This window comes from Pleurodeles waltl, chromosome 3_2 (genome assembly GCF_031143425.1).
Source record: "Pleurodeles waltl isolate 20211129_DDA chromosome 3_2, aPleWal1.hap1.20221129, whole genome shotgun sequence".
Taxonomy (NCBI): domain Eukaryota; kingdom Metazoa; phylum Chordata; class Amphibia; order Caudata; family Salamandridae; genus Pleurodeles; species Pleurodeles waltl.
The window spans coordinates 182799719-182815782 of NC_090441.1; the positions used below are offsets into that span (position 1 = coordinate 182799719).

General features: G+C 44.6%; 1 protein-coding gene across 2 annotated transcripts in view; it reads left to right on the forward strand.

The window, feature by feature from the left end:
- LOC138286661 (astacin-like metalloendopeptidase) overlaps window positions 1-16064 on the forward strand; it is a 518669-nt gene that overhangs the window by 120369 nt on the left and 382236 nt on the right. For both annotated transcript variants that reach the window (XM_069227126.1, XM_069227127.1), the window contains exon 7: window positions 10857-10941. In XM_069227126.1, coding sequence (XP_069083227.1) covers window positions 10857-10941 — 85 coding nt within the window. The remainder of the gene's footprint in view (window positions 1-10856; window positions 10942-16064) is intronic.

A 16064-nucleotide genomic window follows, 5' to 3' on the forward strand; every position in this document is an offset into this window, starting at 1 on the left:
GTGGGAGTGAATAACATTAGACTCCTGAATGGTGAGCATTGTAGGAAACTCCCTTTCGGCAGTTTCCCCTTCCCTCCCTTCCCCAGGATACTTTTTGTCCAGAGGATCACCTGCAGTTGCTTCAGCAGGAGGTACAAAATCTGCTGTTAAAGGGTGCAGTGAAGTTGGTTCCGGAGCAGGAAAGGGGGCAGGGATACTACTCAACATATTTCCTGATCCCCAAGAAAGGTGGTCGTTTCTGGCCCATATGGACCTGAGGATTTTGAATTGGTTCCTCATACAGGAGAAATTCAAAATGCTGACCCTAATTCAGGTGCTTCTGGTGCTGGACAAGGAAGACTGGATGGTTTCTATCGACTTGCCAGATGTGTATTTTCACATCCCCATTCTGCAGTTGCACAGGAAGTATATCTGGTTCATGGTAGGATTGCACTACTACCAGTTTGAAGTTCTTCCTTTTGGTTTTACTTCTGCACCTTGAGTCTTTACAAAGATGATGCAGTGATTGCAGCGCATCTCAGAAGGAGGGGAATATTGATTTTCCCTTACCTGGATGATTGGGTGCTCAAAGCCATGATGCCAGAGTTAGTACTGCATCATTTGCAGGTGACAACCCAGTTGTTGTTGAACCTGGGCTTTTCATTGAGCTTCCCCAAATGGAGCCCTCTCAGTGCCTCCTGTTCATACGGGCGGTATTGCACACAACATTGAATCATGCCTACCCTCCTCCTCAGCCTCAGAGAATTCGGGACATTCAGGCATTGATTCCAATGTTTTCAGGATGAAGCGCTTGTTCCGGTCTTAAAGGTCCTTCATGTGTTCTGTTGGTCACTCACGCACGTTGGCACATGAGGGCTCTCCAGTGGTGCCTCCGCAAGCAGTGGTTTCAACACAAAGGAGATCTTAAGGAGTCAATAACAGTCTCCAGAGACACTGCAGTGGATCTTCAATGGTGAAGTTTATACGTCAACCTATCGCAGGGGAGGCCGTTTTGTCTTCCACTTCCGGTGACTACAGTCATAATGGATGCTTCCACTCTTGGGTGGGGAGCACATCTGGGGGATCGGGAGAACAAAGGTATTTGGTCTCCAGTGGAACAGATGTTTCACATCAATCTGTTGGAGTTACGGGTGATACATCTGGCTCTCAAGGCCTTCCTCCCTTCCATTCGTGGTCAGTCGGTTCAAGTCTTGACAGACAACACTACTGCGATGTGGTACATCAATAAACAGGGAGGGGTGGGGCTGTATCTTCTCTGCAGGGAGGCTGTATGACTCTGGTCCCGGGCTCAGGACCATCAGATTTGCATAGTGGCAAACAATCTCAACATAAATGCCGTCGATCTCAGCTGGCACTTTTCATCCGATCACGAATGGCGTCTCCATCCGGAGGTATTTTGTCACATCTTCCAGTTGTGGGGGACACCTCAGATAGACCTGTTTGCCCCTGCTCACAAGAATGTGCACTGCCTCTAATTCTGCAGCCTCCAGTATTCGATGCAGGGAGCATTGGGGGCCACTTTTCAGTTGAGCTGGGGAAACCGGCTATGAGTTTCCTCCCATACCCATGATTCCTCAGGTCCTGGGGAAGATTCGCCAAGACCAGGCCCAGTTCTTATTAATAGCTCCGGGTTGGCAACGAAGGGTGTGGTATACAGACCTCCTTCACCTCTCACTGTGCCCTCCACTCTGTCTCCCTCACAGGGCAGACCTCCTCTCACAGTCGCAGAGGCAGGTTCTACACCCACACCTCCAGAGCCTGCACCTACGTTCCTGGAGATTGAACGAGGCAATCTGATTTTTTTTTCTCTCCCCTCAGAAGTGGTGGATGTTATATTATTTGCCAGACGACACTCCACTAAAGCTCTCTATGCTGGTAGAGGGGCTAAGTTTGTTAAATGGTGTGAGGAGAGGCATGTTGATCCTTTAAAGGCCCATTTGTCCAATGTTTTTGTTATAAGCTTGATTTAATGTAATACTTCTTCAAGATGTTTTAATTTGCATTATAATCTGATTATAATTATTTATTTCTCTTATACACTATTGTGTAATTCAGGTTACCTTATGTTTGTGGTTATTGTATAATATTTTTAACAATACAAGTTTTCAGCTACTAGGATGTAGGGACTCCCATTAATGTTATACTCCCGGTGACTCCTTAGAATGTAGTGACAATGGAACAACCGGGAGCTTACCTTAGAATGTTGATGAGGCTTGAGTTTAAACAGTGTGCTGCATGGTGAGTGAGGAGTTCACCAAATAAAATCTTCTTCTTCTTCCACCGTTTGGTCGTCCTATATAACAGTTTTACAATTTGCTCTCTCCTTGGCACAACAAGGTTGTGCAGTTGCGACAGTGAAGGGCTATCTGTCTGCACTGTTGGCATTTATTTGTTTACCTGACCAACCCTCTTTATTTAAGTCTCTAATAGTTCTAAGGTTTCCTAAAGGTTTGACTAATAGGTTTCCTCCCACTCTGTTTATAATGCCTCAGTGGGACTTAAATTTAGTTTTAACGTTCTTGATGGGTACACCGTCTGAACCATTGCATAGTTGCCAAATGAGGCTTCTAACGTTTAAAACTATTTTTCTCATAGCAATCACGTCGGCAAGGCATGTCAGTGAGCTACAAACTCTGAGTGTACAACCCCCATTTGCCACTTTCCATGCTAAAAAGGTGGTTTTAGAACCAGGGCTGCTTCACGCCAAAAGGTGGTGACTCCTTTTCATTTAGGGCAGAGCATCATCCTTCCATCCTTTCACCCTCCTCTCCATCCCTCTAAGGAGGAAAGGCTGCACTGTCTATCCAAAGAGAGGGTTGAGCTTCTACATGGATAGGACGAGAGCGTTTCAGACGGAAGATTAGCTCTGCGTTGGCTACGTGGGCAAGATGAAGGGCAAAGCGGTCCACAAAAGAATGCAATTAAGGTGAGTCATTCTTTGCATTAAGATATGTTATGCACTGACAAAGTCGGATCCTCGCAAGTGCATTAGAGCGCATCCTACCAGAGCTAAGTCTACTTCTTCTGCTTTGGCTAAATGTGGCTAAATATTTGTAAAGCAGCAACTTGAGCTTCCTTCCACATTTTTGCAAAGTATTACTGCTTGGACTCAGAGGTAAGGAGGGATGGCCATTTTGCCCGTTCAGTGCTGCAGGATTTCTTGGTATAGCTAAACAGGCACCGACCTCCAAGTGCAGGACTGCTTTGGGATCCTATTCAAAAGGTAAGAAATCCACATGTAGATGTATCCATCAGAAGAACAGGTTACTTACCTTCAGTAATGCTTTTTCTGGTGGATACAGTATCTACCTGTGGATTCCTCACGGTCCCACCCGCCTCCCCGTCGCCTGCCTGGTTATGTCAAGAAGGATATTATTTGTATATGTTGTAGAAATGGCTCCCATGATGTCAGATGGAGTTGCATGCAGAGGTGTTCTATTGTGACGTCTTTGTCGACATGGAGAGCTAGAAAGGAAAGATTTCCGTTGAATGCTGGCACATTAGGAGAATTCAAGAGGTGAGGAATCCACAGGTAGATATTGTATCCACCAGAAAAAGCATTACCGAAAGTAAGTATCTTGTTCATATACCCAAAACTGCCTTTGAAGTGCAGGAAACTTCAAAGAGTGATTTTGAAGTGCAAGTTCTCCTTTCAACCCAGCCCTGTCTGCCAGAAGCCCTGTAGGGGATTATCAGTCCTTTGTGTGAGGGCAGGCCAGTGACCTTTGACGTGTCAGAGAAAGCCCCTCCACCCTTTCGGCTCAGGTAATCCCATCTGTATGCAGATGCAGCCTAGTCTCCTGTCTTTATGGCTGTCTGGGTTGAAGGCACAAGGGAGCTGTCAACTAGCACAGACCAGACGTGGAATGGAGGCAAGCTGTAAGGCACAGATGGCAGTAAGTGCAGGGAAATGCCTACTTTCTAAAAGTGGCATTTCTGAAATAGTAATGTAAAATCCAACTTCACCAGTAAGTAGGATTTCTTAATACCATGTCAACCATACCAAACATGACAAGTCTATTCCTATCAGATCAGAAATTACCACTTAAAAGCATATAAGGTAGCCTCTAATGCTGGCCTATGAGAGGAGCAGGCTTCACAGTAGTGAAAAACGACTTTGGGAGTTTTTCACTACCAGGAAATGTAAAACCTATAAGTACATGTCCTGCCTTTTACTCACATAGCACCGTCCCTTATGGGTTACCTAGGACCTATCTTATGGATGGGTTGTATCTAAGAAAAGAGAAATTTAGGGCTTGTCAAGTACTTTTAAATGCTGAGTCGAAGTACCAGTGAAATTGCAGACCTGAGGCATGGTTAAGGGGCTACTTATGTGGGTGGCACAATCAGTGCTGCAGGCCCACTAGTAGCATTTAATTTAGAGGCCCTGAGCACATCTACTGCAATTTAGTAGGGACCTACAGGTAAATTAAACATGCCAATTGGGTTTGAGCCAATGTTACCATGTTTACGGGAGAGAGCACAAGCACTTTATCACTGGTCAGCAGTGGTAAAGTGGGCAGTGTCCTAAAAAGAGCAAAAATAAGATCAGAAAAATGGAGGGAGGCATGCACAAAGTTGGGGGAAGACCACACCAAGGTTGTCAGGTCTAACAATAATATTGTAAGAATGTTATATTTGTGTCATTAGTCGAATGATGTGAAGCTTTCACAGTTCTTTGAAAGATAAGGTCAGACGATATCTGCTTCAAATGGCAACTATTCTGTATGAATCAGGAAATATTGTGGCTTCCATTGTTTAAGATAAAAGTCAGGACCTACATAAAATGGAGTCAGGCCTTGGGTGCTTTTTGTCAAGTCCATCTGTGCTTCTGGGGTCTCCTACCATTAAATGTTTTTATTTATGCATCTATAATATCAAAGAGCAATCACAGGGCTAAAAGACCCCATCCCTCCCTTCCAAAGAAGGTATAGGTAGTGTGAACCAAGACCTATGCAGATGTCGTCCTTTGAACTATTGTTCTCAGCTCTTTATTACCTTTGTCATTCGGTGGTCCAGGGGGTCTGCCCTCCTTTCATTAGGAAGGGTATTCTCTGTGTCGGGTATGTTTCTCCATACCGTAATATTTGTTGGCTGGAGTTACAAAATAATGCCATATATTCACTAATATATCTGCTCTGTTGTAAAGTCTTCATGTTATTATTTCATTCCTGCTACCACCATCATTTCCCACAGCCAGCCCTGAGCTATCGGAGGCAGTGTTGTTCTTCTTCATTTCAAATCGCATATTTTTTCCATCTGTAGAGAAACAGCAAACCACCCCCTCTAGCATGGTGCCAGTCCCACTATGTCTGAAAAATCATTTGCAGTTATCAATTATCATTGTAGCCGACAGGTTGAAATCGGAGTCTCTAAACTACTCCATGCAGTTGGGTCGAGAACGCAGATAATACTGGACACGTCCACCTGGTAACCTTGAGACTACGGCCGTGTCTCCACTCCTCTAGCAATTGGAGTTGGCTGAGCGTATTGATTTTTGTAGTCTCTCAGGGGTTTAGACCCATTCATGCAGTTTTTTTAAAGATAAGGTTTAGCCTTGCCTCCTTAACCCCACTCTGTGATATTATAGTATATTCGACCATTCCTCCTCTGAAAAGTGTAGTTATGTTATAATTGCTTATATAGCCCCTAAACTGCCCAGAGGCCTCGTAGCGCTTACACTGCAATAGCGGGATTGTAACTGTTTATATTCGTGTAGGAATTTAAGTTTTAAATAACCAAGTCTTCAAGTCCTTCCTAAAAGAAATCTCTTGTGAATTTGATCTGATATTAAGAGGAAGGTTATTCCAAAGTAAAGCACCTTGATATGCCAACGATCTTCCTCCCCATCTTACTTTCTTCACAGTTGGCACTATGACCAGCTTAGCTGAGGAGGATCTGAGTGGCCTGGCTGGGATGTAGACAGATGCCAGCGTTTTGAGCATTTCAGGACCATGATCGAATATGGCTCTATGAATGTGGCATAGGGCCTTGAACTGAATCCTTTTATCCACTGGGAGCCAATGTAGGGACGCGATTCCGGCCCGTATGGAGTGTTGCTTAAGAGTATTTAAGAGCAGACGTGCAGCTGCGTTTTGTACCCTTTGTAATCTTTGTATCACATATCTTGGTGATCCAACAAACAGGGCATTGCCATAATCAATCTGAGAACCTATCAGTGCCTGAATAACCAGTAATCTGGCAAGAAAAGGTAGTATAGTTAAAACCTTCTTCAGAGTTCTAAGCATAGCGAACGAGGTTCCTGCTATTCTATTGGCGTGTTGGGACATTGAGAGTTGGGGGTCCAACCATACCCCAAGGCTTTTAATAAGACATTTAGGGGGTGGGAGGGTGGGCACTCCTCTTAATAAGCTAGAATTGACTAAGGAAGTTTTTTTGCCCAAAGAACATAACCTCAGTTTTTTCATCATTGAGCTTCAATTTACTTCCCGACATCCAAGCAGCAACTGCTTTCAGACAGGGACCTAGTGCCGTCCCCATATCTGGGTAAGTATTGGAGAGGGAAACGATCAGTTGAGTATCGTCTGCATAGGACACCAGGTTCAGTCCAAATGGCTCAACGATCTCTGCTAATGGCCGCATGTAGATGTTAAAGAGTAGCGGACTCAGAGCAGACCCCTGAGGGACACCACAGCTACTGAAGGTGCGCCTAGAAGTACACGATCTATCCAGTACCTGAAAGGACCTACCATGTATAAACGAAAGAATCCATTCTAGTGCAACTCCAGAGATTCCACATCCCTGCAATCTGTCTTTGAGGATATCTAAATCAACCATATCGAATGCCGCACTCAGATCTAGGAGGATGATCGCAGTTTCAATTCCTTTATCCATCCTCTTTTTTGCTTCTTCTGTGATGGCAATCAGTGCGGTTTCAGTCCCATGCTTAGGCCTGAAACCCATCTGGGTAGGGTGTAAAAGCTTTTTTTCTTCCAGAAGAGTAGATAGCTGAGAATGTACATGCTTCTCTGCAAGTTTAGCCATTATAGGCAGCAATGAAATCGGTCTGTAGGTGGTCAGTAACTTGGAATCCAAATTAGTTTTTTTTTAGGAGAGGCTTGACAATAGCCTGTTTCCAGGAGTCTGGTACAGTGCCAGAAGCTAATGAAGTATTAATAAGTGTAGTGATTATCAGACCTAATACTGGTGTTCCCATAGTTACAATCTGAGGAGGAGCAGGATCCAGGGGAGAGCCTGATTTAGTTGAGCTCAATAATTTAATAACTCTATCCAGACTAATAGGAATAAAATGTATTATATATATTATATAGTAATGGCAAGTATAAGCAAGTTCTTAGTTGATAGAAGTATTTATTGTGAACAAGGATCAGCGCCGCTCCCTCTCGCCAGTTCCTCGTAACTGATTTCCACGAGAGCTCCACTCCCATGACAACAGAACGTAGGAGCTGCTAAGAGCTCGCTCACGCGCTGGACAAGTAATGTCAATAACTTACATTACAACAACAAGTCACGTGACAGCTTAGTTTGCCATTTTAATCAAGTGTTTTTATAATCTCTCTGGGGGGTGAGGTGCCTGTTTTGGGGCTCTAGAGGCCAGATACCACTGCACGGAACTGTCCCCATTTTTACAAGCATGACCATTGTGGGGCTGATAGTAGTTCATATGCATGACGACAGTTGCTGCTCGCAAGCATTATTTTATCAGAATATACCTCCAGTTTTGAAAATCGTGCATCATAAATGCTGGAATTGTCTATTTTGATCTTGATATTTCACCATAGAATCACTTACTTAGGTGAATATGACTGTTTTTAAATGCCCTGTGAAAAGAGCCCTACGTGTGTCTGGCAGAGGCTATGATCGAATTCGGTGCCCCACCCCCCGTTTTCTTGCAAATGTAAATGCATAATATTTGGGGTCCTCCATTTAAACAGAGAGGATCTTTCTATTTTGACCCGTGTTGGTATATGTTCTTCTGTGTGGAATATCTGTGCTAAATGAGCCGGTATGAGCGCTTTGTAGTAGGAGAACGTGTGGCAGTCTCAGTCTACTGGCATTTGTCATGATATGTTTTGTACACAGTTTTAATCGTGACTGTGACATACCCTATATGAACGATTTGATCATGGAATCAATTTCACCTATGGGGTTTTCATGGGATTACCAATGGATACATGGCAACTAGACAGTTAAATCTGGGTGCAATATTCACCATTATGACCTGGGCCTTACCCCATATTTAGAGTGTTAAAGAGGAAAATCTATCGCCAACTGTGCAACTAGTGGTTTTATGATAGTTTCTATCATATTCCTCTGTGGTGATAGGGGCCCAAGAGTTCAAGATCTGGTGCAGCGTGGGGTCCATGGCAGTGGGCAGTGCGGGCGGGAAGCCTTTTGTAAATGTTATGGATTTTCCAGTGGAAGAAGGTGGCGAGGTTGTTGCAGAGGTCTTGAGAGGGAGGGATGACTGAGGTGTCTGTCCCGGGGTTCGTGAACTCTTTGGCAATGGTGAAGAGCTCCTTGCTGTTGTGAGCGCTGGTGCTGTGGTGTTTTTGAATGGTTGCTTTCTTACCAGCGCTGATGCTCTGGTGGTGCGCGGTGACTGCGTTCTTGTAGGCTATGCGGTCTTCAGTTGATTTGCTGCTCCTCCATTTCCATTCCAGTCATCTGTAGGAGCGTTTGGATTCTTGTAAGTCTGTCGTGAACTGTCGTGAACCATATAGGTGTCTTGCTTTGTTGGTTTCCTGCGGGTTTCCTGAGAGGAGCTACACTGTTGGTGCATTCCAAGATCCAGAGGTGTAGATTACTTGTGGATTCATTTGCGTTTGCTGGGTGCAGTGGGGAGGAGTGGGTGAGTGCATCAGTGAGTTGCACTTCTGTGACTTTGCTCCAGTGTCTGCCGGGAAGACGGGGTGCATAGTGGCTTGCGGTGTTCTTCATGAAGGTGAAGTGGACACACCGGTGGTCGGTCCAATGGTATTCAGATGTGTGAGAAATGGTGATGTTGTTCCCTGCCGAGAAGATGGGGTCGAGGGTATGCCCAGCTGAGTGACTGGGGACATAGACAAGTTGCTTGAGGCCGATTGTTGCAAGGTTGTCCAAGAGACTTGTAGTGGTAGGGTCATTGTGGATATCAAGGTCAAAGTTGAGGTCGCCGAGTAGGATGTGGGTGGTGAAGGCAAGCGCTTAGGAGTGACGAGGTCGGCGATGGCTTCGCTGAATTGAGGCCGGGGTCCAGGTGGTCTGTAGACAAGCATGCCTTGGAGGGAGGAGTTGGGGTTGGTCTGAATCTGGAAGTATAGGTGTTCCCGAGTTAGCTGATTCTGTGACTCGTTGGTGGTTGTCAGGCGGAGGGTATTCGTGTAGACTTTGGCAATACCTCCTGCTGGATGGTTGGCTATGTCCTTGTGGATGATTTTGTAGTTGTCTGGAATGGCTATGGCCATGTCCACGGCCGGGGTGGGGGTGGTCCAAGTCTTCATGAGTAAGGCGACGTCTGGGGCAGTCGAGTCGAGGAGGTCCCAGACTTCTACTGAGTGCTTGACGAGGAAGTATGTGTTGCACTTGAGGTGGGTGTCTGGGCTTGGTGTGGGATCGTGTGGTGGTTGGTGGAGGGTACAGGAGCATGAGCGGCACGAGAAGGGTACATGAGTGTTCCTTGGGTTGGCTAGGTGGCAGGTTGAGGATCTTCCCAGGTTGAGAGCGCTGGATGGAGCGAGAACCAGGGTCCGTGGCGCTGGGCATGGTCCAGGCACGGATGGGCGCAGACAGGCTTGCCAGCAGCACGCCAGCAGCGTGGCCATGAGGCGGCTACCCTTAAGAAGAAGAGGGAGGTGGGAGAGTCTGGAAAGCTGGGAGGCAGGAGGGTAGGAAATTGCTTTGTGAGTGGGATCGCAGGGGCAGCAGCAGCAGGGAGGGAAGTGCTGGGAAGGCACTGAGAAAAGTGCAGAGAAGCGTTTTAGTAGACAAACAAGCAAAAGAGTGAAAAACAGAGAAAAGACAGAAAGCAGACAGAAGCTGATGGCCACTAGGCCACCAGGGATGAGGCGTAGGCTGGTGCCTGCAGGTGGAGGCGGGTCTCGATCTCAGATCCAGAAGGCTCTTGAGGAGATTGGTCGCGGTGGCAGGAGCAGGTGGAGTCACCCTGGAGGAGACAAGAAAGGTCAGTTGTCATCACTAGATAGGGGCTTTGGGGAGCCAGGAGAACATGTTTTGATTGGGCAGAAGTTGTCTGGTTCCACAAAAAAGTGCTTGCCTTCTACATATCTATGACCATTTTGTTTATTTATCCAGCTACCTGAGCTTGAACTCAGACATTGTCAATGTTAAAGTGTTTTAGATAACTAGAAAATTTAGGGTGTTTCTCTCTGGCAGCAGCACAGATGGCAAGAGGGTAGTCATTAACCTACATGGATTTTTAGGTCTGGCTTGATCCTGCAACTGTCGGACCATTTAACCTACACCAATATTATTCTACAGTTCTTCGCTTTACACAAATACATATCCATTCCAATGCTAATTACTCATAATGCTTCACGTTACCAGACGGCATTCTTTGAAGCCAGACCTGTTGGCATTGCCAATGCTTATTTTACATTGTGGGATCTCTATTTAATGACAGCATGCATGGACTTCCTTTAGAATTGTGACACAGAGTTCGACACAGCAGCATAAAAGTTACAGTGAGGTACCGAGGGCCTGAATGTTGAGCGATTAAATTCATACCAGGGCTATCAATCAATATAGGTTGCAAGAACTTGTGACATGAAATGTTCAAACAGTTGTGAAGAAGAAGGACATGGATATTCTTACAAATCTCTTAGCCAATCAGTAATATCATCAAATGACTACAGTAAATGTATCATATCTTTCAGGTGATCGCCCTAACTTTGCAATACAGAAAAACGGGAACACGCTTGACCTTCCTTATGACTATAACTCTGTGATGCACTACGGCAGGTAAGTTGAGGGTCGAGCCTAATGGCAGACAATATTACAAGATCAAGTATTTGAGTGAGTTCATAGTCTGCACATGCCCCGTAGGCTAGGTGGGGAGGTGTATTCAGATGCCCCAACTAAATTGTTGATGTTCCATGCTGGAAGCAGTCAAGCATGAGAGCAAAGAGGGCAGCACAAACAATCCTGAACAGCAGCGAGTAGTACCCCATGGAGATTGCGGCATGGATTAGGACATTTTGTGGCACAAAAATGAAAATTGTGCAGCAAAGTATTGAGATTTTTGCTGCATTTTTGCAGAGTCATTTTCTTGACAATCATTATGTTTCACATATTTGCCTTGTGATTTAGGTTAAGAAGTAGTACGGTACACCTTCGGCAGCAGCAGTGCAAACTTCTCTAGCACAAGTAAAGAATAGGTGGCAGTAGCAGGAGAAACATAACACAATTCCCTCACACATAAAGAACAGGTACAACAGAGAGAGTTAAATAACTTGTATGCCCACTGTAAACAAACATAGTACAACATTCCTAAACAAGAAATGGCCAGATCTTTTTATGGAATTACCATACATTCACGTACTCGCAGAGGATGGGTCCTTACTCACATTATATGATATTTTGTTTCAATGGGTTTCAGAGCTAGCAAAGGGAAGCATCTACGATTATTGGTTGTACAGGCTCCTAGTTAAGGATTCCTGAATATAGGTTGAGGTTTTGTATCTTTAGATGACATTTATGCTTTCCCTTTGCTAAACTATCACGCATACATTAAAATTGCATGTGCGTAAGCTAATGTTTTTTTTCTGGTTTCACCCTGCCACAAGATTAAAAAGCAGGGGTGCTGGACAACAGACCCTGCTTCTCTTTTCTAGCATGGTTTGGCACTTGCATATTTTCCCTACAGAGTAAAGTGCCATCCTCAGGAGTATAGGTTTGGACTTCTCACCTCAAATATTGAGAATAACAGCCCCTGGTTCATAGGTTATTTAAGTGCATCCAATATAAGATGGGGTGTCAGCTGTGGAGACAACCCTTCTTTGGAGAACAGGTACACCTTGGGCAGAAACAGTGCAAGCTTCCCTCCTTCAGAAAACAAGTACAGCTAAAGTTGAACAGTGTACTCTTTGCCCGAGACACATGCAAATTGGGCAGCAGCAGCAAACCAAGCTATTCTTCCCCACAAAACAGATACAGTACCACAGTAGAAAAACAGGTTTCCTTCGCTCACAGAAAGGAGCAAGCACAATCTTCAATCCACCACAGAATAGATTCAGCAGAGTGGCAAATATAAACTCATCGCTTACAAAACATGAGCAGTTAAGGTATGAGGACATATGGATAACTATTGAGTTAATGCCTATTCACTGAAATAAACATATAAGTTGATGAGTGAGTAAATATATGACACGGTTGTGACACCGCCTATCCTAAGTAAAAATCAACATCAGCATCCTGAAAGTTCTGCTGCTATCATTCAGGGATATGCTGTTTGACTTGATTCTTTGCTTTTCAACATATATTGAGACGTAGCTGTAACCTAGCAAGATCTTTGTTATTTGAAGAATCCTAGTCACAGCCTAAGTAAGTATGCTCTTGACAGGCACAGGAGGTGCCACCTCTTTGAAAATGTTTTGAATACACGTTCACCAGGTGCAGTGCAGTCCCTGCCTAGGAGTTGCACCTGTTCAAAATTAACAGGGGGAGTCGAGCCAAGCCAAAGTCGAGTAATTGGTCTGGTTTGGTACTAAGAACAGCATGCAACAACACCAAGTAAAAGTATCAAAGTCTTCTTAAAAAAATAAAATAAAAGTGCATTGATTCAAAATGTGGAAACATTCCAGCCCCGTACATTACATTATATGAGTGCATTGAGAGGTGTTTGATAAAAGTGATAGTTGTCTAAAAATCTTTAAAAAATCTAATAAGAGTGACAGGAAAGAAACTAATGGTAGGCAATGGAGGGCTCCAAGCCCTTGTATGGTCTTCGTAAGCCCATAATATGTACTTTGCAACAAGATAATGTGCTGTATCGAAGATCCACCTACAATAACCTTTTCAGTCAGGTAGTAAAACACACAGGAAGAGGAGATATAGCCAAGTTTTAGTTCAAGAACTACAAAAAGGAAGGTTAGCTAAAGGTAGAAAATAAATTGCATCTCAAGCCAAGTTAGTATACATGATGACCAGCATAAAATATTCATTCACTGTTTTAATGAAATATGTACAGCTTTGCATGTCATGTGGCTGTCTCCTTAGTGGTTCTTGCAGATGGAAATAATGTACTAGCTTAATTTTCTGTGGGATAACGTTAGTGAAGCCTGACCAAACTCACACCATTGGTTCGGTATATTGTTTTCACTGGAAGGTGTGAGAAATTGGGTTGTTGGATGATGGGGGGTGAGGCCTGTCAGGGTCAACCACAAACACTTGTTAAATTAACCTGTGCTTACCCTTTGATAGCTGGGTACAAAAGCATTCAGGCTTAACTTAGAAACAATGTAGATTGGTAGTTTCCCAAATAAATAAAGATGTGTGCGCTGGGGATTTCCTTTGTGTTAGAGGTACAAATTTCATTACCAGCAAACATTTGGACATTTTATATATTATACTGACTATACCGGCCCCAAGTCAAGCAGCAAATGGGCCAGGGATGTTCGTTGGGATTCTGTACACATAACACCACTCTCTCTTCACCGGCTAATAGACCTGCAAATCTTCGCAGTTATAAAAACAAATGACAGGTTCTTGCATCCTTGTGGAAGGCATGCTGTGGAAGATTGGGTTTTTGGTTGAGGAAGGTAAAACCCCATTCAGGTAGTAACCACAATCCTTGCCAGGGTGAGGCAAATTAACTGGTGCTAAACCCTCTGGTAGCTAGGCGTAACTTAAAGGCACTGTGTGAAGTATTTATGCAAAACTTCAAGCAGTAATAAAATGGAAACACAACCCAAGAAAAACCGCACAGCAATTTAAAACAAAATTGGGTAAAAACTCATAAATAATTTGACACCAAAATGACAAAAATCCAATAAGTACAACTGGAGTTATGAAGATCTAAATGAATAATAGCTCCAAAAAGCACAATGTGCCACTCGTGCCTATCTGGTCGTGTGAGATTGAGGCAAAGTCACAAGTTCAGGCCAACTACGATGGAACATGGGTCGGACACAGGGACCATGTTAATCTAGTTGAAAAGTTTCTTTCTTAGTACAGCACAAAGAGTCCAGTTAGAGGTGGGGGGCTCAAGAAGCAGTGAAGTATTGTGGATGGTTGTCATTGTAGTGTGAAGAACAGGTTAAATAGTAATTGCTGTAGCACACACATCTTGTTGTCATTGCAGACTATCGGGCCGGACCTTTGAGTTGGCGGTCCCCGTGAATAGTTGATGGTGAAGTGCGAAGGGCCGGGTTCACAGAACTTTGCATCATTGGGCAATGCCAGCGGCAAGATTTTGTTGCCAACAGGCATGTTCACATTTGCAAAGAGCCCAGAATCTTCAATCCAGCTCCACTGAGCTCATGCTAAGGGTCCAGGACATGAGGGGCACCACTTGGGGATCAGGGGCTTATTCTAGCTGGATCTGGGTACTGGTTCCGGTGTCTGGAAGCCTCTATGTCCCTGTGGCTTTGAACAAGAAGCCAGCAGACCAGCTCTTGGAGTCACTCTGGGAGTCCTGGGTTCAGGTGGAGGTCCAATCCCCCTAACTCAGGCAGGAGTGCAGCAGGGCAGCAATCCAGCAGAGTGGCAGTCCTTTCAGCAGCACAGCAGTCCTTCTTTCTGACAGATTCTCCACAGTTCTAGAAGTGTACTGAAGAGTTGATGGCTGAGTTCCAATATTTACACCAGGTGCCTTCTTTGAAGTGCTGAAAGCTTCTAGATGTTTCTGTCCCCCTGGGGTGTCAGGCATCCCCTTCCTCCTTGTCTTCCTTTTGTCTCACTGTCTGGGGACAATACACAAAGACCAACTGATAGCTACTCCTAGTCAAGTGACCCAGGATCAGGCTGCAGGTACCAATTAGTTAGGACAAGAAATTGCCACATTTCGAAAAGTGGCTTTTTCAGAATTGTGATTACACATCCAACTTTACCATTAAATTGGGATTTGGATTGCATTTCTTCAGTCACCAAACTCGATCTGTCTTTCTGTTCCCAATTGGAAGTTACAGCTTATTAAATGTACTAAGGTAACTTCAATGTTATCCATGGGAGAGGTAGGCCTTACATAGAAATACAAATTTAGGAGTTTTGCACTAATAGGACATGTAAAACGTAAAAGTACATGTTCAACTTTTTAAATACATTGCCCCCTGCCCTCGGGGCTGTCCAGGTTCTACCTTAGGGCTTACTTATATGTATTGAAAAGGAACGTTTGGACCTGACAAAATATTTACTTTGCCAGGTCGAAATGGCAGTTAAGAATTGCATAGACAAGCTTCCATGGCAGGACTGAGACATGCTTAAAGGAGTTCTGAAGTGTGTGGCACAATTAGTGCTGCAGGCCCACTAGTAGCATTTAATTTACTGTCCCTGGGCACAGGTAGAACCACGTAACAAGGAGCCTACAAGTAAATTAAATATGGCATTTGGATATTGGGTATATACCCACAGACTGAGTTGCAAAATGAGTAACCAGGAAACCTGTGTTTAATCTTGGCCTGCCTCCTCTCCTACCATCTACCTTCAGCTTGCACCAGCACCAATGCTATGCAGTACATGATCATGCCCACCCCCAGCAGATTACTGATGCTCCCAGTCACCAACTGTCTGCTGCTCCATCTGTTCTGGTCCTGTTTGCATCACCCATCCCTAGACATAACTGCCACACTCTACTGGTGCAGAAGTCTGTGTTCTGCAGGATCTTTTCACTGGTAAGCTGCAGGTCGCAAATTGTTTTGGAGTGCCTGTGGCTGTTTTGGGTTGCGGATGGTATCTGTTGTAATCGGCAGCATGGCATGGCACGTTGATGCATACTGGTTGCCCCATTTTGGACATAGTGTTTTCATGGGAAGACTGACCCGGTTTAGGATTAGTGTGGATTCTCATCTTTTAAACCATAAAGTTGGTAGCACATGTGGGGGAGCAGGTTTCTGTTCTATTCCCCAGGGAGCTGAGGGGTTTGAATG